Genomic DNA, 27,965 nt, shown 5'->3' on the forward strand with positions numbered 1-27,965 from the left:
CTTCAGAAAAATTATTTGAAGTGACTACTTTCAGCTTCAATACAGGCGTAAGTGAATATGTCTTATATTGCATTCTGCAAGTCTATATATAAGATTCATATTGACTATTTCATTATTTTTCATATAAATTTATGATTATCCGTAAATCACATCATCTTGTATCGTAGTTTAAGCGTAGCTTGAATAATGACTGTTCCATTCATAATACAGTACTTTATTCTGTTTACAAATTTATCTGATTTCATGACCTTTAAGTCTTGTAGAAAGCAGCCAATATCCAATTACGTTGTGTATATCTTGTACGTAGGAAAGATTGTTGTAACATAAAAGAAACTGTAACTTAAAAACAGACTTATATAGGACATATGTTTATATGAAATTTTGTTCTTATTTTAGTGTGTAGAGTATACAATCTGCTGTACTTTCTAAAGTAACAGGACATCCTGTATGCATATCCTATTTTCAGTACTTACATAATGGCAATTGTTTAATGATTCACTGGTACTCAAATCAAAACAAAATAGAGTATGAAATATCAATGTTTAGAGTTCAGTCGAGTTCCAATTCTATGACCACAAAGATATTTAGACTTAAATTTATTAAGTTGTTCTGCAGATATTTAAAACAGATAAAAAGACTGTTAAAGTACACATATAAAGTATTGTATCAAAAAATTATTAATGGCATAAAATCAAATTTATACACATGGTGTAATAATGTATCATGCTATACAATTTGTTGTTTTGTCGATACAATATATTTATCGAAGCTTAAACAACAAAGTTTAGGAACTGTTAAAATTGAACTTTAAACATTTGATACATAATACTATTTTGTCTAATTTTAAGTTAACAGTTACTTCTCATCAAGTTTGTGATTCTAATAACAGTGATAAAGTATTAAATTACGTATTGTCACTGCGTAAGTATTGAGGATAGAATCTACTTTTTCATAACGTGTTTTACACAAAAGGTTTTTAAAATTGGTCAAAACTTATACTCGCTCTGAACAATCCTAATGTACATGTGTTTTTTAAAAGAAACATATACGTACGTGATGATTAAAAATGATGACATATAAAAAGATAATGCAGTATATACGATATTAACGCAAACAGTTAGGTAAATAAACTTAAACTGCCAAATACTGCCACTTTTTTCAAATATTCAATATATAATGAAAGGTTTTTTTTACTGCACTTCTGTCGTGCCATAGTGAATAAAATCCATAAAACAAGTCACCAGAGCGAGTGTCGTATCTTTTGTGAATGTTACAGTTAAATTGTGATATATTTTAGTTATAATAGACTTTAACCCTTTGCAGAGTGCCCTGCAAATAGCCGCCCGAAAACTTTTGAAATTAAATAGTTCTGTCCGAAAAGGGTTAATAGTCAAAAGTTAATATAAATACAAATTAGATATGAAAGATTTATTAAACACTGTCCTGCGTTATTTGAGATTAAATTTAAAACGTTGATATGTTTTTATTGGTACATTTTGATAAGTATATTTCCTACAGTTCACAATTTAACTATAACAAGTATAAGACATTAATGTTTCACTTCGTTTTCTATTTTTGTAAGATGCATATTATTTATAACGTTCACCATATTATAATTGAAACAAAATCAATTAAGGGCAATATATGCAGCCACGAACTTGGGTCGAAGTAGTATCGACACGTTTGATATCACTTAGCGAAATTACGTTCACTATGCTCAATGATACTCAGTCTATGAAAGTGCCAAATTAATATTACCGAATTTTATAGTGAGCAAGTGAAAATTAATGAGAAAACAATATCGCCTTTGATTTGACTCTTCAATTATATGCCACATATAATTCAACAAAATTATTGCTTGGATTTAGCGCATTTTCGATTTGCGATTATTGACGAGCATTACCGAGCATTCGGCAAAGATCATTGAGCGACGTCAAATATGCCAACGCAACTTGGGCCTAATCTGTTAGCCGTATAAATTGTCCTTCAAATCTTTGTTAGGCCGTGGTGACAGTAAACATGATTTTGCGAGACGTTTGAAGTCAGAGAAGTGCGCGCGAAATCATATTCACTGTAATCACGGTATTATCATTTTAATGACAGTTTATCAGCCAATTGATTCTGTTTTGACTAGTAGGTGTGGAGTATGTCTTTTATTTCGAATGACACTTCGCCCGTTATATCCCGTCCATTTTTTACCATTATTTGAAAATATAAGTATCTTGAAAGAGCCTCTTCTTTCTTGTAAGTACCTTAGCATTTTTACACGAAACTTCATCAAATTCTCCAAAATGTTACCGTAAGCAAATGGTGTTAAGAAATTGTACTGCGTTTAAAATGAATTGTGAAGTTCCATTTTATCAATACTTCAAGGAACCTAATGTAAAGTTACGCGTTAACGCAGTAAATATTTATGTAAATAAGCAAACTTCTAGATTTACGTACATATCATAAATATCTTTCCATGATATATAATCTATATAGTTATTAATTGTAGAATATACAGCACTTTCTATTGTTTTGTATGTAATATCAATGTGACATTAGTATCAATATAAGGTTTAGTATGTATGTAAAAAAGATATCGGAGGATATCATTTCTAGCCAAAAGTAATAGATAATGAAAAGTTTTTGTGATTATACAATAAAGAAAGTAATTGATTATTTCTAAAAAAATACTTTTCCATCTTAAATATATACCAGAATAAAATACAGCTGTTTAAGAATATGTTCATAAAATTAAAAAGGTTTGTCATAAAGAACAGACGGTGTGCAATTATAAAGATAGTCACACTATTTCTTCAAATGACAGCAAAAACATAGCTGGAGAATATATAATTGTCTTCTAAATAAATCGTACAGACTTTACTGAAGATATTTGTTAAATTGTGTTACTATATTTTCCAAAATTGAATTATGAATTATGTGCGTAGTTACGCGCAATATATTGTATTTATAATAATCCGATTCATAAAAAAACACAATGACTGTTTTTTTCATGAATGATGGTTGTATTGTCGCAAAAATTTGCGATGCTGTGTAATTACCACAAATCATTAATATAAACTATGAGATTAGTGTACAATTCGTCAGCGTCAATCAATTTTTATAATTTTTGCTTGATTCAAAATATAATATAAATAAACAATTTAAAAATGAATAACTTTAATGAAAACTTCATATTTCTAAGTTCCTTAAATCGTATCATTTTTACAAACTAAAACGAAACATATTCTCAGAAACGTGAAGTCCAACTAAAATATAATCAATTAGAACTAAAATAGCATCAATGGCGTGCTTTCTTTTTTTGTTTTAAGGCAATAAACAGCGATAACAATAACAAACACTCAATAGAGATGACATCATTTTCAAAACAACACTAAAAATGGACTTCTTTCATCTTTTTCTTATATCTTAGCAAGCATTCTTATTTATTTTGGTACTCGATAAAATTCCTTAATCATATGTTACAGTATTGAGCCAGTTTGCAAAACTGTAGCGATAGTAATGATAATATAATAATAGTAATAATATTTTTTTCTCCTAAGTAACCTAACGCAATGTACTATCATTATATAATATTGTATCATTTAGTACCTAGATGAACTTAAATTGAAGTCTGGCATTGGAGCCATGCGATAGGATTATCTAATTTCTAACTATAGGACCATTTATCCATTTATTCATGTGCTTTGAATTCATTCTTCTGCCATTTAATTCCCTCAAAGGGCAATACATAATGATCCTTAGATCTTTAGAGCAACCAAGTTTACCATTCAACGTTTAGAGTTAAAAATACAGTCTGTAGCTAACTTTTTTACATATACCAAAACTGATATGAAATTGTTAATGTTGAATTCACTGATTAATGTCATATCTTTAAATTGTACCAATACGTAAAAACATGAGAAATATCTCTGCATTTAAACAATCTTTGTCAATAAATTCTGTAATGAGTTGTGAATAAATCTTTCTAATTGTAGAATGTATAAAAAGTAATGGTTACCATTCCCAGAGTGAAAAATAGCTTACAATATTGAAAATTAATGTTAAATTACAAACTTTAATTTTTGCGTAAATTTTAAATAGTTTTGTACCGAAACGATAGGTATGCGGTGTAGAATTTTTGCTAAGCTTTAGTTTTTGTGTGTGAGTTAGTGTATGTCTGGGTAATTGGTCAATTTAATATTAACTTTTACAGTTATAAACAATTTATCGCAAATTTTTGTATACACGTTTATCCAGATTTAGAAAGCCAGTTTTATCATTCCTAAAATTATCACTTTCTATACATTCAATACAGGATGATCGGTTTAACTGGAAACCCTATACAATGAGTTAATGTTACTCTTGAGTACGGAGAACGCCGGTGCCATTATATGTAAAATGAAACGTGATATGAATTCAATCAGTTCATCCAACAGCTTTGCAGATATTTCAATAACAACAAAAAAAAGAAAAAAAAAAGAAAAAAAAGAAATGCTTTTATCTTATAATAATTTCCGAAGTATTCATGAGTAAATATTTGTAACACTGTTTTTTCATTAACAGTCTTCCCTGTAATTCGCAAAATTTGATGAATATTTAAAATGCTACTCATGTCTACTAAATTTGAGTATACGCTGATACCAACGAGATGATAGTGATCGAAATAGCCATTGTTCTTTTAATATGAGGCATCTATCAACAAATGTTTCTCTAGCGTATAATTTTCATTTTTTTCATGAAATTTCGCTGCTTTCTCGTCGATTCTCGTTTGTAATCAATAATGTAGACATATGCACCGTGTCACAATTATTGTCACCTACGATCAAATCCTGAGTATAGCCAAAACACTGGTTAATGCAGTTTAGTTACTTTTACATTATATAATTTTCTCTATTAAATAGCATAAAAGTTTCGAGGCGTCGTACACATGTGGTTCCCTGTGAAACTTCTCTCCTACTTAATTACTGTTTATAATCGCGCATAAGGAGGATCGCATATTTTCATTAAGTATTGTTAAATTTCTTCGTTTCTTACTTTCGATACACGTGCCAGTTGTTCGGACTAAACGGAGTCCAAGGTATTTTTGGATGTCCGAAGGTACGTGTCGCCTGGCAAAAATACTGCAAATTATGCGTATAGATTTTTACGTGCATAACTATATAGCATTAGTTGATTGAACAGTCCGTTCGACGGTAGGTGATTGATGCACTTTCGAGTACAATTATATTATCTGCATTATTGTGTGCATGACTTGTTGAGCGTAACAAAGTATAAACAAGGTATATATGTATAGAAGATCAACTTCGCATTTGACAAACAAAACAATTTTTTGATGCAAAGCAATTGAGTCTGGTCGTTGTGTTAAATCAGTGCGATTGTTAGAGACTCATTGCATGTACAATGAGAAAGGGAAGTATTGTGCCGGTGAGATTGATAGACATGTTCAAGCTACAACCGGTTCAGGACTGCACGGTTGAAGTTCTGGTTCATTTTGGGGTTCAGACGTGTTCGTAGTTACTGTACTTGATGTATTTGGGTCGGAATCAGGTGTAACCGCTGCCCATTGCGTAGTGTATGGCGCTGCTCTCGCCTGCCTTCTAGCTTTTCTCTCGGCACGTCGTTGCTCCATTACCAAACGTAAACGTCTCATCTTCCCTTTAGTCGCTTCATTCTCCTTTGATAGTTCCTCTGCTACAGAAATTAATTCATTCATAGACATTAAATTTCACATCGATAATACAGTAAAAATTGAAACTACTGATTTCTAGTTCTATGCTAGCTTCATGAGTCTATGCTTGTTTAATATTAAAGCTTTAGTAAAACGTAAACATTTCAATTATCAGGATAAAATATTTGAATCAATGAATCAAAGAATGTTACCAGATCAAAATTAATCATTTTTAAATAATCTAACAGTTATATCTAGACCCTAGAGTCTAAGTATTAAGTTACACAAAAAACAAATGGACTTAATACACTCTGACTCTGGGGTCTAGATATGTGAAATGCACACAACTAAAGTACTGTGCATAAGTAATTGGACAGCTTCACATTATTAGAAATGCATAAAATACACTTTTTTAGCTATACTTACTAATATCAAATGTTATTCTCATCAATATCTGTAAACTTTAGATAATAATTATCTGAGATCACTTTTGCAGTCAAAACAATAAAGAGAATTTTACTTGAAATGTATTTTATGCATTTCCAATAATACGAAAATGTATAAATACTTACGTACAGTAGTGTATGTACACATTAGGATCAAATATTTTATAACGTGATTTTTATACATGTACTGTGCTTCAACTCTCTAATTTAATTGTTATTTAAATTAATGTAGTAATATTTAACACCAGAATTTAAAAGAACTTGAAATGAATCGCTTTATTTTTATCTAGCTAATGTTGATTTAAACTAAAATGTCAGATTAAACATTTATATTAATGCAATTTAAGTACCAGTAGAGTATCCTGGTGTAGAGGAATCATGACAAACAGTAGGTGTAGAAGCACCATTGACAGTGGTTGTCGTTCCGGAGGCGGACGGAGATGAAGATTGCTGTTGTCGGCCACTCGAGTACCTCAGGTGATGCCTGTAGTGAAATGCAGTAGCATCTGCAGGCGTAGCGCATAGCAAGTCATTTAAAATGTGAATTATGGTACTAATATCTTGTTTCGGACGTCCGTGTCTATCCTGAAGGGCTGGATTCAGAGTCCCACTGAATGTTCCGGAATATACACCCCTTCCATGATGATGCATACTTTCTATTATTGCACCTTGCCTGCGTCTTGCATTTTCCTGTATATTTACAAAATATACAAACGTACTTATTAATATTCTTTATAGATTTACATATTTATGTAATAACTACTAATAATATAGACAAGTTAACAATGGAAAATTTGTTACAAGAAATTAATTCCTTTAATTTTTTATTGATATAATAATGAAAACGTAAAATTTTCTCATTGCTATATTTACCTCGATACAACTGTTAAAAAGTTTAGAAATATTAATTGAAACATGCCTTAACAAAAAAAAAACGAATTAAAATATGTAACGATTAGACCAAAACAACGCAGTCAAATTTTGCTAATTTGTAAATGGTGCAAGTCATAACTTCCACTGAGTAATCTAACTATCGAAATAAGATACATTTCTGTAGCTGTAAGGCAAAACAACCTATGTCACATTTTCAAAAAATTGAGTTAAGGCTTTAATTGAGATCTAAAATACAGAATTTATATTTCTAGAACGAAAAAAGTACATTAAAAGAATTTGATCGCTTAAAAATAAGAGTTCAAGAAGGCACAAGTTTATAAAACAGTATTAAAGTTAAAAACTATAAACACCAATATCTCAAAAACAAAAACTGACTTAGACTTAGGTCGTCGTGTTTTACAACCACAGGTTTAAGGACCTGAGAGAATTTTTAAGTATTTCAACATATGATTTCCATTATCCTTTATGAAGTATACATCAAATGGTTTTTGATATTTTATATAAGTTCTAATGTTTACGTACACACTAACAATAAATATAGTTTTCCCAGAAATATAGCGTGGTAAATTGAGACATCGAGTGGAAGTATCACCTAATATAAACAGATATTAACAACTGATCGTAGTCTTGTAAGAGACTCAAAGCAATCATCTTCCAATATTCCCGTCACTTCATTCCTAGTGCCCCAAACACATTCATTTTACTGTTGAATTAATTTTACGACCATACTATATTTTTAGATTAACTGCACTACAATCTGAAAATCTCTTAGGGCCTTAATCGATAAACTGCTCTAAATATATATGAAATAGTACACAGGGGGAACTGGCATCGGTAATAATGTATACCTCTGCGAGGTCGACCCGCGAGGTGAGTACCTCAGAGGAGAGTTGCTTCAATTTCTGCATCAAGTTATGGGTGGCTTCAGCTAACTCCCTATCGAGAGTCGCGGCTTTCTGTTCCGCCAACGAAGAAGTAGGACTCTGCGGACTTGAGTCTCCGTCTATGGCGTTACTCCTAGAGGAGTCTGTGCCATTTCCATTCTGTTCCATTCTGTTCCGTTTTTGTTGAATATAGTGATAAGCGGTATATAGTTTTTTCCTTGGCGGTATTTCGTAGGACGTCGATTCCGTACATCCAATAGAGGTAGACTGTTGCAGATGGTCCATGGAGGAGGCTGAGGACGAGGATGAGGATGAGGATGGGGATGAGGATTGGGAAGTAGTCCAAGAAGTGATAGGTCCGTGTTTCAAACAATGATGACGGTGGTGAAGGTGGTGGTGGTGATGACTATGATGATAATTGTGACGATGATGACTATGGTGGCGATTGTGATGGTGGTGATGGTGGAGACAAGACCGACGCGTGCTCGAGTTGTTAGGCGCTGCGGAGTTGTAATTATTGCCAGTACGTGGAGTTTGCGATTGACTGGGACAAAATGGTGAATGTGACGGACTGACTGAAGAGTATGAAGACGTCGATGACACAGAGGAAGTAGTGGTGGCGCGACTGGAACAAACTGGACTGGTGGTGGTGGTGGTGGTAGCCGTGGATAGGCTGGTACTGCAACTAGCAGCTGCTTGTAACGCTGATGCCAGAGTGCTCATCAGAGATGTTCGTGCAGCCGTGGTACCGTTTTGCAACCTAGTTGAAGCACTGGCGGTCGAGTGGGCAGCCAGAATTGCAGACCGTCTGCTTTGCAGGGAGGTTGAAACGTGTCTGCTTGGTAAATTGGATCCATTGGAGTTGTTTCCACCAATTGTGAACCCTGTTGTGTTATTGGTTGTCTGGTTAGTCGTTGGCAAAGCCAGTGATACAGTAGACAGTTGCAACTGTATCAACATCATGTGATCTCCCAATCGCATAGTAAGATTTAATGGAGCCTTGCCAGACAGGAAATCGTTCACCTGAGAATCGTTTAGGCTCTCCAACGCTTGCATCACGCTTTGCTCTGGTCGTTGTGCCTGAAAATGTTTGCAATAATTAAATGTAATGTATAGTCAAACATTTGTTAATTTTATCTTATAGCATTGCAATTATAATTCTTAACTAAATCAGATATAAGTACTTGACTACTATACTAGGTGTTCGGCTATGGGCGTGGGCAAATTTAAAGAATGATTGTAGACAATTAAAACAAGACATTTCAAAATTAGTGAAATCCGCCTAAACCTTAACAAATCGAAAAGCACAATGACCGTGACAGACGCTAGACTTTGGAAAGGAGTAATTATCATACTCTATGATTGTCACTGCTTTCTTTAAACGCTTATATTTAACAAACGAAAGCATAAATTTTATTTTGCTTAATATTTTTTATTACATTTAAAATCACCTTTCAAATTTTCCCCCATCAGTAACCAAACACCATATATATAATATATTATATCACTTTAAATTGATTAATTGTAGCCTTATTAGCAACAGAACATAATAAAATTCAACTAAACATTTTGCAACAAGATTAAATTTGTTCTATTTAATTGAGACTAAAAAGACAAGTAAAGAAAACTATGATGCTGAATATTTAAATTAACTGCCCCTTGACGAATTGTATCTACAAAACATATTTTATCAATTGTATTAAAACCGTCTCAAAAAAACTGTCTAGGTTTCTTCAAAAGAAGTATTCTTTCTTTATCAAAGAGTATCTACTCAATGAGTAAGAAGATGTAGAGTAGTACAGAACATCAATGAAAATGGAATATTATTATACGAGGACACTCGATAGTATCTAATGATATCCTAACTGTTTCTTGTACATTGCATTCCCTACACTCTTTACATCCTTTCCATTATTCTTTTTCTTTCTTCGAGATATTAATAAATAGCAATAACAACGATTCTTCCCTTGATTATTCCCCCATCGTGGTAAGATGAGGTTCGAATCGATGAACCTACGACGAGAGATGGAAACGCGAGAAGACCTGCAGAAGAGAGGAAACCTCGCGGAACCGCGGCTCAGACCCTCGACGGCTCGACTGGGCATCCCTCAGTACACCTAACGGACTTCCTTTTACTGACGGTCATCGTATATTCGGTAATTCGATTTGTACACGTTTATTTCGCGGAGAATCTGGGCTTCAATGAATGGATCCTGCGAACTACGTAATGCTTCCTTAACGACTTAGTATCGAGTGAGTTTCGAATAACAAACGTAGCTAGAATGGATAGATTCTATTTTACTCATACGTATATGGGAATAGAATATTCGTATTACATGTGTCCTTATTTAAATTGACTATAAATCTGAAACAGTCGCGTACTGATGCATTTCCCACTATGTAAGCTATGTAATTAAGCTCTGTAATTAGTTCAGCCATGAGATACCGCTATGTCATCTAACAGTGACGTATTTTAATAAGAATGTCAGGCAAGTTCTTCTTTAAAAATTTCACCTGTTATATGGAATTGTGTTGTAAGTTTTACTTATACATTATGTATTATATATGTAAATATGTATACAAGGTGTCGCAATCAAAGCTAGCATCTTGATTATCATAGAAACTATAAGGATAACAGAAACATTTTTCGGTTAAAAATTATTTGGCGCTAAAAAGTTCAATATAAGGTCATATCGATTTTCTTGTAAGTGGAGTCGCTTAAGAGAAGGTTATTTCTGCTTCTTTTAATGGCATCCTATATTTTTCTGTTTATCATTTAATAGTAGCTCTCAAAATGAATACAAATTCCTGTAACACAATGTTGCATAACCTTGACCGATCTTGTGTTATAGATATTTGTATTTATTTTATCAGATGATAAAGAAAAAAAATAGAAATGACCTTCACATCTCTTAAACGGCTCCTCCAACTATTAAAAAAATTGATAGTTTTGTTACTTTTATAGTTCCTGTATACATAAACTATATTACTTGGTGATGTCAAATTTTCATAAATGATAACTTTATAAATCTTCTTTTATCGCGTGAATATAAATAGTAACGAATTGTATCCATGAAGAACTGTTACAGTCTAGATAACTCAGTGATAAAAACAATGCAGATCAATGAAAGAAACCATTATTTGAAGAGAATACAAATCTATAATAATATATTTTAAGGATCGAAGTATCCACAGATTTATAAAAATACAGCTGACGTTAAGTTTTGTCTCTGGATATTTCTCATGAGCAGCACTGAAAAAGCGTTGCATCAGCAAGAAGTTCGAGAACCTTTGACAAGACTGCAATGTCGCAAGTGTAGTATAACAGTCGCCAAGAAAGTTAACGTTACACTCATTCCCCAACCTGTTAAGACAAATTTATATTTCACTTTTGGTAATAAAGGAGTGTTAATAAACAATATATCTACATATATTTTCGGTCAATTGTCCCATTCAATAAGCCTCTAATAAGGAAATATTTATCTTCAAATTAAACATTAATCCACCATACCTACTGAAAACTAAATGCTACAAATTTAGTATCGATGAAATTTGTAGTAAAGAATATTTTCATTTACAGAGTTCTAAAAGACAAAATATTTGAGAATTTTTTTCGTATAGAAAAAGAAGAAACAGGCAGAAACTACTAATCTAGATAAAATAAAATTTCATTTTTATGTTAACAAATTTATTAGTACAAAGAAAATTCCATTAGTCTTAAAAGGTGGTGTTTTTATCCAAGTTCAATTTCTTGTTTCAGTTCAGATAACAAGTATATTCATTTGAGTGAACGATATCTTCGAATTTTTTGCTTCAAATAATTCTGATGCTTATGATCATGTCAATTGTATACAAATACATGCGCCAAAGGAAGTTCAACTCTTTACTGATAAGAGAAGGTCGCAATAAAAATAAACGCTCTACACTCTACAGGGTGTAACAAAAATGTCGCAGTTCCTTAAAAGGGGTGATTCAGGGGGTGATTTGAAACAACTTTTTCCTTAGCGAAAATGTAAGATGAGGCTTCGTTAACGACTTATTAATGAAAAACACCGGCCAATGAGAGCGCGAGTTTGCCGTCCGAGCGACTGCGGTAGCGTTGGGTACGCGCTGGGTGCTACGGTTGTACTCCGAACAAGAAAGTCGGCATGCGTCGAAGGAAATAGCATTAGTATGAAAATATTTGCATAACGTATAAACGAAAAAGCAATGCAACAAAAGAAATGAACGGAGAATTGGAGAATTAACGTTGAGGATAGAAACGTTGAAAGTAGTCTGCGTTAGATTTAAAAAATAATAATCATTAATGAATTAAATGCATTTCATCTGTAGTTTGTAAATCTGTGTCACTGGGTCACTGTACCGATACTGGTCATCGACCGTCGGAATGGTTTGGGTTAGGTTTGGGTAGAATTTTTCCAAAGAAGCTCCTTGTACCCCCCACGTAGTTTAAGCACCTCAGACCTTCCTTGTTCGGACACTCCGAGATCATGTCTCCTTTGAAACCAAAGCAATAAAGCCATAAATTACCTAAACGCGTGCCCTAGCATAAACCATTTCGACGGTCGATGACCAAGATCGGTACAGTGACCCAGTGACACAGGTTTACAAACTACAGGTGAAGTTTGTTCTCCTCTTCCTTTATTTTTTGTTGTATTGCTTTTTCGTTTATACGTTATGCGAATAAGAAATTTACATATTCGTGTTTTTACGTTGCACGTAGTTTTCCTCGATTTTAAGTAATTATTCACTTCAAGTGATAAACAAAAAAAGGACTCGGTATTATTTATTATGTCGCTTTCAGTTTTCATACTAATGCTATTTTCTTCGATGTATGACGACTTTCTTGTTCGGAGTACAACCGTAGCATCTAGCGCGCCTACCCAACACTACCGCGGTCGCTCGGACGGCAAACTCGCGCTCTCATTGGCCGGTGTTTTTCGTTAATAACTCGTTAACGAAGCCTCATCTTACATTTTCGCTAAGGAAGAAGTTGTTTCAAATTACCCCCTGAATCACCCCTTTTAAGGAACTGCAACATTTTTGTTACACCCTGTATAGTCATGATATGCTCAAACTGTAGATTCCAATGCTGATTATGAGTTCAGACCATTCGCGTTGCTTCGAAGCACGGTCACTTGTAGAAGCTAATACATATGTTTATCACAATCTTTCCTTGCTGCAGCTTCGTTATTACGTTTGCTACAACTTAAAGTTAGTTAAAGGGGACGAGTTATATTTACGTGCACTTTCACTCACAATTTTTGATAAGACTAAAGTAGGATACCATGAGTATCAGATGACCTTGAAAAAGCGTCCCACGCTATAAACTCGCTAGTGAATAGTATGCTTATATCGAGAAAACATTGTACAGCTTCAAGCACTTCGAACAGCGCAACCACGACTTCAAATTCTCGTTTGTGCTGCTTGAGGTACTTGCAACATTGTAGATTCGCCACGTGATTCGCCAAGGCCTCGCCTTGTGTCACTTGGCACGTGGTGAGTCCTTACTAAGGATTGCTAAGGACTCCTTAGCAGTCACTTTCTGTACCTTCATTACATTCGTAATTCAATGGGATCACGTTTATTTGTCTACTAACGACATGGCAAACTAGGTCCTGCAAATTCTTTTCAAACCTGCCCTATAATAATACTTTTCTACTTTTTAATATTTTACTTCAACTAAGTAAATTCTTTGCGTAATTAATATAGCTATAAAACAATGGATGGCACATTTATTATATGCAATAATTGTTTGTTTTCTATAATCAATTGAAAGTTTTTGATACATTCGTAGAAGGATCATATTCGAAAGATATTGTATGAGCATGGAGTTGTATCGACATTTGGATAGGGAGCTATTTTGGAGGCGCCGAGGTCCTTAGGAAAGAATTTCTTAATTAGTCGTTCATTTATTAAGAGTTGAAGTTGTATTAACCTTCTTAGTACCAAGGTATTGATCCATCGGTATTTACTTTAAAACTCTTTTTTTACTGTTACATATGTGAAAAAATACAACTTTCTTTGGTTGGTGAATTTTTTCTTGATGCATGAAAACTAGGTAAATATTGGTTTGGCAATTTTCACTCTAAATACCTGTGGTCAGGGAGTTGTCATTAAAAGGATTAAAGTTGATGCGCGGAGGAGATTATGATTATACTAAGGCTAATCGGATCTCTCTTTCGCTAGACTTCTTTTCATCTCTGCATGATGATACAAATATCTGTTTGACAAAATCCGAAAGGTTTTGTAGATACAGCTTTTTTGTGGCTCCAGCTTTGGGACTGATCTGGTCCCACTATCAAGTAGATACTACGAATTTTGACATCACATTACACCGAAATGAAGATCGGTGATTTGTTTTTCTTGCAGAAAAGGACAGTGATTGAGAGAGAGAGAGTCGAGGTCCCGAAAAGGTTTAAATGCCTACATATCAGTGAGACAACAATAACGTAACGTCATTAAAAAGTATAAATTAAGCTATCTTTATTAATTCATCTCCCTCTCCCTCTCCCTCTCCCTCTCCCTCTCCCTCTCCCTCTCCCTCTCTCTCTTTTTTAAATAAAAATTTCACTATCATATTGAGGAGAATTTTCTGATCAAAATGATGCCAAACATGTTACGATTTGATTTATATTTATCGGTTTAACGAATGTTAACATTTCTTTCATTACTTACATATCGCTTTTCATAATTTACAAATGGTCAAAATTATGTCATGCTTGGTTTCATTTTCACTTGCTGCAACATCTGAGCTAAAGAACCTCTGAATGATAACGAAAACGAAAAGCAAAACGGTTGAAAGTGTACGAAATTGGTTCATGAAACCCGATCTATAAAGTATTACAAATATAACTATATATCATATAAGAATATCAACATATCATTAAAGCTGAGTATGTACTGAAGTGTCAAACGAATTTTATTTTATACTGATAAAATACTACATGTACATATATCACTTCTTCTTTTGAAAAGTTTCACAGTACATTACATTACAAGTAATATTGAAACAGAATAAATTATTAGCATTTATTAAAAAGTAAATATAATCGAAATTATATCGTATAAAATCATTTTAATCAGAAAAATTTTACTAATTAATTTGTGAAATTTTCATGAATGAAAACCTAAAAATAAAGAAGTTTTATCAATACATTAGTATTGTCTTATACAGAACCTAGATAGATTAGTACAGGTAAGTTGTCACTAAAATCCCACCCACTTCAAGGGGTCCCCTTGCTAGAAGTTGCAATAGACACAGTAGTATCACTAACGTGTAGCTCCAGAGGTCCGCTATTGCGAGAATACTGTACGTACATATTTAACACATTCGTATTGTACTTCAATATTCAATCATTCTGTTAGCGACAACGTATTTTTGAAAGTTGGCAAAGACAATTAAACCACCGCTATTTCGCTTTCGTACGATTTACGAGGGAGCCACTGAGACTTAAATACTTCTAGCAGCAGGGGATGATTAGTGACCATGTTAGATCTTCCAACTATCGGCTGTTTGGCATTGCTTGTTATTGGAAGAATGGTGATGGCGAACGACTCGACATCACGTTGCAAAAGAATGATATTGTTCCTAAAGTATCTAGTTACGGGGTGGAGAAGCTTGTGCTTTTTGGTAAGATGACTGTGGCCCCAGGACTGCGAACACCACAGCATTTACCCCAGTACCGTCGATCAGGACAATTTTCTTAAAGAATTTCTATATAACGTATGTATAAAAAGGAAAAGAAAAAAGAAACTGCGTGCAAGACAAAAAGGCAGCAGGTTATGGGAAGTCAAACAATACAACTTTAAATAAAGCAAAACAATTTTTATGTAAGTAAAAGAGAGTTTTCCTGACTTTGTTTCTACAATACTAATTTATGTTGACTACTGTAAATGCACAGTATTGATCAGCTTGCACCTGCCAATGAATCAGACCTAGCCAAAGACTAACAATCCTGTTATGCTCGCAAATCTCATTCATGTTTTTGCTTTGACTCAAAAAGCTCGAACAGAGATTTCCGATACTTGCCAGCAGGTCAGAGAACGGTACGAGAAAGGCGGTTCTAGATCCGTTTCTTGATTCGTCTCACTATTAGTTTTTTTCCTTTGCTTTCTTACCAGTTTGCACGAAAAGAAGGCAAATGCTTAGATGCAACTCAAATGTACTTGTGAACGGTTGTGCTTGCAAAACAGCACGAATGTCTGGACCCAGCATAAGGCGTATAAAAACATTTAAAAATTTTAGGGGTTTCTTTGTAACTATTTTAATAAAAAATAGCTTTAAACATTGGTGTCTTGCTAAAAAGTACTTCGAACATGAACGATTTGTCAATAGTGACATATTGTAAATGAAAGAATAATGTTATACTGTGTCTAGACACGAGACTTGTTTCCTTTTTGCGCAAACTGATACCTAGAATACAGAAAAAACTGAAACCAACAGCATGATGAATTGAAGGGTCAGATCTAGTACCATTTTTCTTGTCTGATTTTACCAGACTTACCTGGTATGGGTAACAGAAAATTATGAACAAATTCTCAAAGCTTTTTTATGTAATCCATGCGGACGCGAGAGCTTCTGAATATAACCCTTTTTGGAATGTACCGAAAAACTTCAACTGATTATAGAAAGTTAATCGTGCAGGATATATGGTCATCGTGTATAAAATTTTTGTGTATAAACGTTTGAATTCCTCAATATGAAGACATTTTGTCATATAGACATATTTAATTATGGGAAAAAATTAATTGATTAAAATTGATTTCTCCTCCACCTCCTGAAAACATTACTGCAGTACTATACTATATTTAACGAGTTGTGACACTAGCTATAATATAAACTATAAATAAACGCACGTAATGGCATTTTGTCGGGATAGGGGCATAGTTCTTACACAGCGTATAATTATTTGATGTAAATATAAAACAAAAGGAGACAAGTATAACAAATTAACAAGAATATAACAAATATAACTGTAATACATTAACTATGAATACAAATAGAAAATACACAAAAATAAGGAGCGGGTAAAAATGCAGACTACAGTAACTTGAAATTTTTTAAGACTTCATACAAATCCGCCCTTTGATATTTACAATTGCCTAACTAGTTTGACTCTCATCGTCAGTCAATAGTTATGATTGCTGCTTCTATTACAACATATGCTTTAACACGTGAACATCTAATACCGCGCCTGGATTAACCCCTTGACCTACGATTTTCTTTCGTAATTTTATCACCTTCACTGCCGATCTGCAACGGGTATCTATCCTAAACTGCCAACCGCAGAAGACCCATTAAACGAACATAGACTCCTCACGCGATAGTGCGTGATCGGTTACTTGCAAAACATTCTTATCACGCGTTATCGCGTAATCGGCAGCAAAGGTACTGTAAAATGTGCACGAGCCTAGAGGCCTTATTTTTTCACATACTCAAATAAATTTCTAATAATATGTACTTAAAGAAAAAAGTTTCTTTCGATCTATTAATGGTTTTCTTAAAAAATAACATTTACTATGGAGCTTTGGAGTTTACTTCGGCCCAAGCTAAGGACTGAAAATAGTTATCCTTTATAAAATCCCCTCAAAAGATAGGGGATACCCTAGCATAGTGTCCCATGTGCTTAAACACATATGTATTGTTTTATACATGTAATTCGGTAAACAGGTATTGTAATTCGTGTAATTTTTAACACATGGATATCAGAATATTTAAATACAATCACTGGAATAATCCATCAAATGAGAGTATGGTTTTACAAATGCGTTACAGACTCGTTAATACAGCTGTATTTAAATATATCTAAAATAAAAGATAAATAAATAAGAATTATGAATATCCGTGCAATAAAAATTTCAAATATTGAAGTGTGGGTATGTTCAATGCACTTTTACACATGTATTTACATATGTATGCATGAATCATAGGCCATAAATGCTAGGCTATGAGATCAGGACCCATGGAAAAAAGAAGTAAAAGTAAGAAGCTTTTCTGTCTTTTTAAGCTCATTTTCAAATTTCTGTTTGTTTTCTTTATTAATGATCTATGAATATTATACAAGAATTATAGAATTGTATAAATATTATACAACAGTAAATGAACTGTTTTGATGAAGAAAAAATCTCTTTTTACTGTGACAGTGGATTATATTATCCGCTCTCAATGTTTCAATTGAGATTGTATTTGAATGGATTCCTATCAGCCAAATTTTGCCAACGTAATACAAATTTTCTTATTGGCATAAAATAGAAACTGCAGTAATACCTTGATTATCTGAAGTACCATGAAATTCAAACATGAAACATCCTTTGGTTAGGTTTATTGTTTACAGCAAACTACATACTGTTTGTTCTACTATACTCTTATTATTATTACACTCAGTATGCGCAATTTTAATTACCAGAAATGTTGAATATTCGAAGTTCAGCTAATCGAAGTAGGTATTATTGTATAAATGTTTGATTTCCCATAACTAGCTCATCGTCTGGCGCATTATGTTTGGAACACCAGGAGGTCCGAGGGTTGAGCGCAAGTGGCCTGTACGACCCCTTGGTTGGGTCGAACCCAAAAAGTGGTAGGGATCATTTCCGTCAATTTAACGAGTCCGCTCCGCGTTAATCTATCGGGACATCAATGTATCCCTAAATCTATTTCGAGACATTACAGCAGCATAAACAGTTCGTAACATAGCTATATTTTTTCTCCACGATTGGTTTTTACTTTCTCGTGATTCTCTAAAACAGTCTATTATTAGTAAAAACATATAATTCTATTTTGTTTATTGGTTCCCATATTTTCATAGGATACTCGTAGGATTCTCATTAGCATACGTAACAATACTAATAACTTTATCATCCATAAACAGTTCGAAATAGTTCTCTGTTGTTTGAACATTTTAAACTGCCATTTCGAGAAATATTATACAACATTCTTGGAAACTATAACTGCAGGAGCAATAATCAGATGTTGGTAGTTTGTATTATAAATGTATTATATTTAAGATAAAACAGTTTACAGAACACAATACAACACAACTGAACTTTTCGATTTACATTCGACAATTGACCCAGAACCATTCACTCTTTTCTTTTTCTTAAAGACTTACATAAACATCACACAACCAAGCCTTGTATCTCTGGGTTCTCGATGTTATTCCACGCATTCTTAGAAGCTCTAATACTCAACACACAACACTCGGTCTATAAACAGTAGTACGAAATTCGTCGATACGCAACTAAACAAATTTCAATCACCCAACAATAATCACTCCTGTCGGCAAGCATAAACTGGCTCACATACCACCTAAATAATAATTAGCACGTTTGTTGAGTGACTTTAATTACGAATAATAATTATTGGCGATGGAAATTGTTTCCGGTTACCGATAACCACTATCGATGACGTTTGTCTCCTTTTCGTAACAAATAACCATTTTTGACAGCGAAAAATTTGTTGATTACTTTCAATCACTGTCAATTGTTATTAATATTAATGATAGTTCGAATCTATTGACGATGTAAAAAGAAATATAGGATTTATATATTTTAACAAGATAAGAATGTTATAAAAATTTTGATACGAAGAATGGAATAAGATATTATAGTTTAATTTGTATGTTTAAAAGTTATACATACTAATATTTAATGTGTGAAATCTGCATTTAATTTTATGACTTAGTTTTAGTTTTATGACCTAATACTCCGCCGATCGTTCAGCGTCACCTCGGGAATGAAAAAGTTCTTTTAATACTGACTTTGATAGTTTTATGGTAAAAACCAAGCAAACAATTGACGTTAGTTTTGCTGTATATGGTACCTGGTATCACATACTTCTCCTTTTAATGTTTTAATTAATTACTTTTAATACATCATTATTTCAATATCGATATGGACACGCTTTGCTTTATAATTGTCAAATTTATTATATATTTTCAAAATTTCTTGAGATTTACATAGTAAGATATTATACATAGTAAGATGATAAAAACATAGAATTTACATTTACGTTATAATACGTTTGAGTTCCTCATTTGTCAAATTAGTTAACTTCACAAAGCAAAAGTATTTATTTAAAATATAAAAAGTTAAATATGAATCAAGTGCTCTAGCAGTAAAATTTAAAAAAATTCAAAAAGTGGAATTAATCAATTTGGCTCGTAAACTACTTAAATAATAATTATTTTAATGTTAACATACAGGGTGTTTAGTTATACGTAAGTAGCACTTTAAGTTATGCTTATACTACTGATATAATGAAAAAATGATAGGGTACCAAAGTATTTCATGGTTTTTTGAAATCAATCTATAGTTTTAATCTGAACAATTTCTTTTCAGACAAATCTATGTATTTTGTTTATTATGAAAGACGATTTAGGAGATATACTTAAATAAATTTGAAAGAAATTTAATATATTTCTTGAGTAAATAATTGCATTATTTTTCTTCTTTTATGCTGTTTTAATGTTTTATTTAAAATGTTACCTTACACATGCATTAATAAATAAATCGAAGCGTATTTTGTAAATATATACGTTTCTCCATGTGGACAGTATACATAAAGATCAGAGTGAGAAACTATAGTAGTTAACGAGAAAATATAGTAATCCAAATTACACTATTTAGCGCCTTTCACTAAAGTAATACAGTATTCTTGTAGAAAACTTGACAATGTAATTCGTAGGAAATAAAAAAAGAAAAATGAAAATGTTATAGTTAAAAAAAGTATTGACACAGATCGGGTTTATTTAACAAATATCAGAATTTTTTATTTATTATATGTAAAAGCAGTGTTTAATATTTCACGTATTTTTGTAGTGTCAACTGCTGCGTATAATCGACTTGATATCAATTCCACTAGTATTTCGTTTTAACAAGATTTTTTATGATTCTATTCTCAGAGTATTTTCCAGATCATTTTTATTGCTTAATTTTTTTTCGGATCTCTCAATCCTTTATACATTAAAGATTTTCATTAATATCTGGCGATTACGGTGGTGTAGAAAGCTGTTCAAACACATTTTAAAGTAGCCATTCTCATGCTCTTCTGATCGTATGTTTCGGATTATTATCCTAATGGAAATAAAATGCTTCGCTTGTACCCAATTTAATTGCATGCGGTACTAAATTTTCTCTCCGCATATACACATAAACTTGAACATTCATTATACCGCCAATAAACACAAGACTTCTTACTTCATTTTACGATAGACATCTCTGAACCATGTTGGTATATTTGTAGGATCCTGCTATTTTCTACCTGATTTATACATGTAGAGTCAGGGAGCTGACGATACGACCCAAAGAGGAACGAATTTGCATGAAAAAATAAGTCGAAAATATAGAATAACATCTTTTCATACGAAGCTTCACTTCAGAATAAATCAGTGGTGAAGATTCGTCGAATACTACTAATGTTATGGCTCGTTATCGTGTATCCAATGTAGATTCTCAGTCTTCGTCGCGCAGTCATGATAGCCATATACAAAAAATATTTTTATACTATTATCCATTCTCTACTATGCAATGTAATAATACCAAACAGTTTGTTTTAGAATAAAATTTATATATTATATATTATATTTAAAATAAAATAAATTAAAATAGAATAAAAATTGTTAGACAAAGATATCAGCAAGATCAGGTGTAACTGCACACGTACTCATCAAATCTTTAACATTGATTTTTTCGGAAATGAAGATTTGCATGAAAAATGTTCATCCAGATATATTTATTACTTATGTTTCTATGCAGATTTACTCCTCTTCGGATTGTACTAATTGCCTGACATCCTGTATAGTCAGGGATATAACGATTTCAGTAAAATAGCAGGGTATCGATCCTCCATATTTCTAACAATCGACGTTGCAGTGACAAACCAAGGACCCAGGTACAAACCAACGTATTTTTTTCCGACCTCTTCTACTTCGGGGCCCCAGGAGTTGCAAAAGGGGCGTTATCATTAATGCAGCGTTGTCACTTAATTACGTAATACCAAATGATGTAAAAATTGCTAAAACTCATCATTTAACATCTACTTTACTAAAATGTAACATTTTTTCTACGATACTTTCTTTATTATTTATAATATTTAATTAATTATTAATGTTGTACTGATGATAATAAATTGTAAAATAATGAATCTTATAGAATTAAGACTTGCTTACCGCTTTTGCTACCTCTGTGGTCTTGAACTGGCAGGAACCAGGAAAAAATAGGTTGGTTCATACCTGGGTCCCCAGTTGGCTACCTCAACGCCAGTTATAAATAGTATTAAAGACCAATATCCTGCTGTTTTATTGGAATCGTTATATCCCGCCACCGACTATACATGTTTCAAGTAGGTATGTAATTACTTCGATTTACTCATATGCATACAGTGTGTTTGACAACAATTATCAGAAGCTTTAAGGAATGATTCTACGTGTTAGAATGAAATGGAAATTAAGAGTAATGAAATTGCATTTAAGGCTTCCTTACCGAATTATTATTATCAAAAATATATGTACTAGCTGGAGATCTCACTCTACTACGTCAAACCTGTCTAATGTACGCCGCACTGGCAGTAGTAATAAGTCTCTAATTCAGACACATTTCTCACGCATTTTAGGTTTATCATTAATTGTTATGTATATATATCAAGAGTACAGTATTTACAAGGCACTGGCAGTTTCCCAAAAATCAAATTGATAGATATATTATTGCTTTTGTATGGTTTACAACAGTCGTCATCACACATCCGTTCGACGTCACAGTCGCGACCACGAGAGAGAGAGAGAGAGAGAGAGAGAGAGAGAGAGAGAGAGAGAGAGAGAGAGAGAGAGAGAGACTGAGACCGAGTTCTTCGGCTTCTCGGGCTTCGTCGTAAACAAAGTCTTACATAGAGAAAAATGTACGTATCTCACTCATAAATTTTGTTTGCGTGGTATTATTCAGACCTCATATAACATAATCGTATAACATATAAAATAATTAATTACTGTGAAAAAAGCCTTAAATGCAATTTCATTATTTTTTATTATTCTGTTTTGACATGTAGAATCTCCCCTTAAAATTTCTGATAACTGTTGTCGAACAACTTGTATGTGTATATGTATGTGTGTAGGTATGTTTGTGGATATTTGAAGAAGTGTGGATCCAAACGCTGTATTGGTAAGACGTTGTTATGTAGTGGAACGAGCACTGCGAAGAATTATGCGAGTCTCCAACTATTAATTGATTTGGTGGAAAAGAAGATACCGATTTAGCTAATAGTATAAGTTTATTAAAGAAAAATTGGTAATTATACAAATGTCGCGCGCGTCAGCTCGAAAGTAACTGCTGTCCTCCGGATTTTAGGAGTCTGTTTTGTAAATGCTGTCTCGCAATGCAATCTCGAATGACTAATCCTTGTATTAGTCACCTGGAGTTGCACTTTGAGGTGACTGGGTCAGACCCTTAAAACTTTCTTTCATTTGTAGATGATTCCTTTGCAGTGAATCATTTAGGATCTCTACATAACAACGTACACGAGTTGACTAGACAAGTCGAGGGCAGGCGGCCTATTAATTATACACCTCTAATTTCGTTTTGTTCCTTTTATTTCTATATTCTAAAAATGAGTGTGCGTGAGTCGAGTGACTTTCAATAATTGTGTTAATGATATTAAATTCCAACAGTATTAAATTCTGCCTAAATTCCACTTTCGACTCTATGTTCCTCCCACACTCTTGCACAACACTCTTCGGTTCTAATTCAATGTTACGTTTTCTCTATACAAATTATTTCTCATCAGAGTTCAAAATGCCATCTTTCCTCTCATCAGAGAACATAACGTCTTTTCAAAACGCAATTGGCTTATTTACAGGGAGTCGAGACCGAAAGAATTACGGTCACGGTCACGGTCAGATCAGAGAGCCGACCAAAATGACACGACGGGTCGCTCTCGGGATTATTGCGAGGTTTGAATGGTTACAGGTTTCGTCTCACTCGTATAATCTGACCAAAACAAACGGTCAAGATTTTTGGTCATTCGTGAGCGGTTATAATCGGTCAGGAGCTTTGTCTTGATTGGAATTCGAGAGCAGTTATAACCAATCAGGACTTCGGTCAGGACTCTGGTCTAGACCGTTTTTCGTGAGAGGAAAAAACTGTCAGGTCAGGAGTTTCCTCTCAACCAGCATCGAGTTAATTTGGTCAACTGACATTCTTTAAGGATAGAAATTCACTCAAACTGAATTCACGACCAGAGTTCAGCTGTATCTAATAATGTTATGATTACCTCTGTGATCGATTATTGAAGTAATCATGGTAATTATAATCATTATTCACAGATTAATCATTATTGAAATAAATCAGTAATTATAGATAATTTTTTAAATCTACAATTATAAATGAATAATTTATATTTTAGTAAATACAGTAGATACGTAATAGAATATTTTAAATGAGAATTAGGTAAATTAATGTTAAAGGTAGATATTTAAATTATACTTCTATACCAAAATCATAGTTTTCATCAATTCTCACTACGTAAAAAAATTATTTGGTCATTTAATTATCTAATAGATATGTATTTTCAAACACATGTACACAATATTATTATTATTATTATTATTATTATTATTATATATTATTGAGGAACACTTCGAGGCATGAATCTCCAATTTTTATGAAACTTGACAATTGCATATTTTTGAACGACAAATGTAACTATGTGAATAGCTTTGTAAAAACATCTATTTGTTTAAATGATGTATTAAAAATAGCATGTTTTCGTTATTGTTTCTAAATAAATGTTGATCGATCTTTTTTTAAGCCGAAGTATTAAATACGGGTAAAATAGAACTTTGGATTTTTGCGTTGTAACAAAATAAAAATAATCTGTTCACATTTTATGCAAGATTGAGCCTTGCAACGAGTAGTTTTGAAAAAATATATTCTTACATTTTTATAATTTTATTATGACATATATATATATCCCCACCATTTCATTCTTTCTATGCCATGGAGTAAACAAATAATGAAAATCTTCGAACTCGAACTCTACGCCCACAAAAGACAAGGATAAGAATAGGGATTAAGAAATGTAGAAAGATAAATTTCTTATCTGCTATCAAATTTTAACGTAAGTAACCCTAATCGATCCCTTATGCACTGCCGATGAAAATGGTACCAAACAAAACACGATTCAGTTATTTATAACAAAGATACAGAAAACTTGATTTGTACAAGAGAAGGTCTTCCTCATCCTACTCCAAACCTTTCTATAAACCAAGTTCTAAATATCTTTATTATAAATAAGCGGAATCATGTCGTGTTCGGTATCATTTTCATCGGGACAACAAAAGAGATTGATTGGTGTTACTTGCAGAAAAATCCGATAGCAAACAAGGAACTTGATTTTTTCGACTTCATCTTTCCTTCTACATTATTCGTCTGCTCACGAGCAGAACCGCTCACAAGCCTGCCTGAGCCTGCTTTTGAGGACTTGTATTCCCATAAGCGAGTATAAGCTCGAAGACCACGATCACCACGAATGAGCTACGAATGCTCATTTGTGCTGTCCATGATACCTTCCAAGTATAAAGGTCTTTTGAAGATTCTCTAACTCCAGGGGGCCCCGCCTTTGTCACTCGACACTTGGTGGATCTTTCACAGATATTTTCTGTACTTTTATGGTATTTAGCTCGAAAAGATCATGTTTATTTATTTGGCGACACGACAAACCACACTGTTTCGAGAATTTCGTTCCAATCTATCCTGCAGTACCTACTACTTTCAGGAGGCGGCACAACAACCCCCTTCAGCCAATTAAATTCTTTCCAGAATTAGGTATGGCTGTAAAACAATACGTCTTTACATTAAGTAGTTAAACTGTTCATACATGTAAACCTTTTACACTTGGTATAATTGATTTGCAATCCATAATTAATTGAAGATTGTCACTGCCTTGGGAGAAGGATCATACTCGTAGTACTGGAAGCTCAAAAGATGTCGACCAGAGAGGTAGAAGGGTAAGAGAAGTGCAAAAAGTATATATGTTTGCGTTTAAAAAGGTAACTTTCAGTGATTCAGATCACCCACCGGCTGAGACAATACCCTTCTCCTCACAAGTCTCATTCGTGACTTTAACTCGTAGTCAAAGTCTCTTTAACTCGGAGTCAAAGTCACGAACAGACACTTCTGAAACTTACGAATAGACCCAGAATACGAAATGAGGAAGACGATGCTAAGGCAGCCCCTCGATCCGTCACATTATTGGTTTTCCTTCATTTTCTTTCTCATCATTTTACGTGAGAGGAAGATACGCGCTCTAGAGCTGGCCCAGGCAGGCTTGCGAGCGGCTCTGCTCGTGAGCAAGCGAATGATGTAGACATACCATTATGGTTTACCACTAGGGACCGATCTTCGGGCCTAGGACCAAATTGTAAAACTTCGAGACAGGACTGATGTACTTATGTCGAAATGTGTAAGTACTGGTGACCAAAAAATGTTAACGTAATCGATAATGGTTATCGGTAACTAAACTAAAATTCCCGTGTTTGATAATGGTTATCGGTAATCAAAATAAAATTCCCATCATCGATAATGGTTATCAGCAACCAAAAACAATTTCCGTCACCGATAATGCTTATTTGTAACCAGACATTTATATTTTTTCAAACTTCTTTGAGATTTAAAATCCAACTTCACAATAATCTTTTTCGAACAAATTTAGAAACTGTTATTGTTTTATCTTATACATTTTAATATACGACTAAAAATAATTTGATCTCTGTTAAAGCATTTAGTACCCAAGTATTCATCTTCATTTTCCACTGCAGAAAATGCGTTCAACAATACTTCATCGTTATGATTCCCTTATGATTCCTTTTGATTCCATTGTAAAAATACACCATAAAGGCGCAAACATAATTTACTCAGCTTGCCTGTTAGACTCAATACTGTCTGCTAGAGAGAGAGCCCCCAACCCCCCACCCCAATTTAAAACGTAAAAATACCAGGTAGTTGAGTTCGGTTTAAACTCTGGTTCCCACAAAAAAATCTCCAAAAATGAATCCACCCGAAAAAGCACCTAAAAGATATTAAATCTCGGCAATTACGAAGCCACCAGAAAACATTACTGTATTGAACTTGAAGAAGGTACTGAAATCAAAAGTGGTTGCCCCGTTTCTACAGTATGCTCCACAACACATTAATTAAAAAATCGCAATAAAACATCAATAGTTTAAATGGATTCACAAATAACGGATATATGTGAAAACCAGGAAAATTAAACCTAAGATATATTTGGCGGGCCCTTTTTATCAAAATCAGACGATCGACTTGTGGCGTCATGTATGATAGTGTCCTCGATAGTATACAAATAACGACATTATTTGAAACATTATTTAACACGTTCACGCCGGCACTGCAATTCGAGTTTCTCGAAAATGGACGGCTGCTTTAAGAGCGCTTTACTTTGTCGAACGGTGGAAGCCACTAATGGTACGTGCCGCCTGATGGGATATTCAAGTGTGAGCCACCGGTGGTACATGCCAGCGTGAATGTGTTAAATATACACTTTATGACCTTAAACCTCATTTGTAAAGGTTACATGTTTTTGGAGTTTAATATCTTTTGAATAATTGTTTGGGGGGCGTTTAATATCGTTTAGAGGTTTAATGCTTGTTAAAATTCATTTTTGTGCGTTAATACTTTCTGGGGTTTATATATTTCTTCAATTTAAATTGTTACACCAATTTTACATGTATATGATTTTGATAAAAAGGGCTCGCCGAGTACACTCTTAGGTTTCATTTTTCTGCTTTCCACATGTATCCATTATTTGTGTATCCATTAATATCCATTTAAAATATTAATGTTTTATTCCGATTTTCTAATTAACGTGGCGGAATCTGTACAAACAGAGCAAGTACTTTTGATTTCAATAGCTTCTTCACGTCAAATACATTAATGTTTACTGGTGGTTTCGTAATTACCGAAATTTAGAACACTCTTTATAAATTGGTCAGCTACCTTTAATTTCACTACTTTTTCGAATCAAATGATAATAAACATTCTTTGAAATGTTTTTTAATTATATTTTTTTGAAATTCAATA

The 27,965-nt window shown here is 33.3% G+C and overlaps 1 protein-coding gene across 2 annotated transcripts in view; it reads right to left on the reverse strand.

Moving 5' to 3' along the window:
- Positions 1–2,748: 2,748 nt before the first annotated feature.
- The window catches only part of LOC143178569 (midnolin-B), a 40,242-nt gene continuing 15,025 nt past the window's right edge, over positions 2,749–27,965 (reverse strand). Inside the window, exons 3-5 of one of the 2 annotated variants that reach the window (XM_076377307.1) lie at positions 7,875–8,960; positions 6,453–6,792; positions 2,749–5,679 (exon numbers count right to left, since the gene is read on the reverse strand). In XM_076377307.1, the coding sequence (XP_076233422.1) occupies positions 5,432–5,679; positions 6,453–6,792; positions 7,875–8,960 (1,674 nt within the window). In that variant the 3' untranslated portion in view covers positions 2,749–5,431. Of the gene's footprint in view, positions 5,680–6,452; positions 6,793–7,844; positions 8,961–27,965 lie in introns of both variants that reach the window. The other variant, XM_076377306.1, reaches the window with a different exon arrangement.

Source organism: Calliopsis andreniformis, chromosome 4 (assembly GCF_051401765.1).
Source record: "Calliopsis andreniformis isolate RMS-2024a chromosome 4, iyCalAndr_principal, whole genome shotgun sequence".
NCBI classification, from domain to species: domain Eukaryota; kingdom Metazoa; phylum Arthropoda; class Insecta; order Hymenoptera; family Andrenidae; genus Calliopsis; species Calliopsis andreniformis.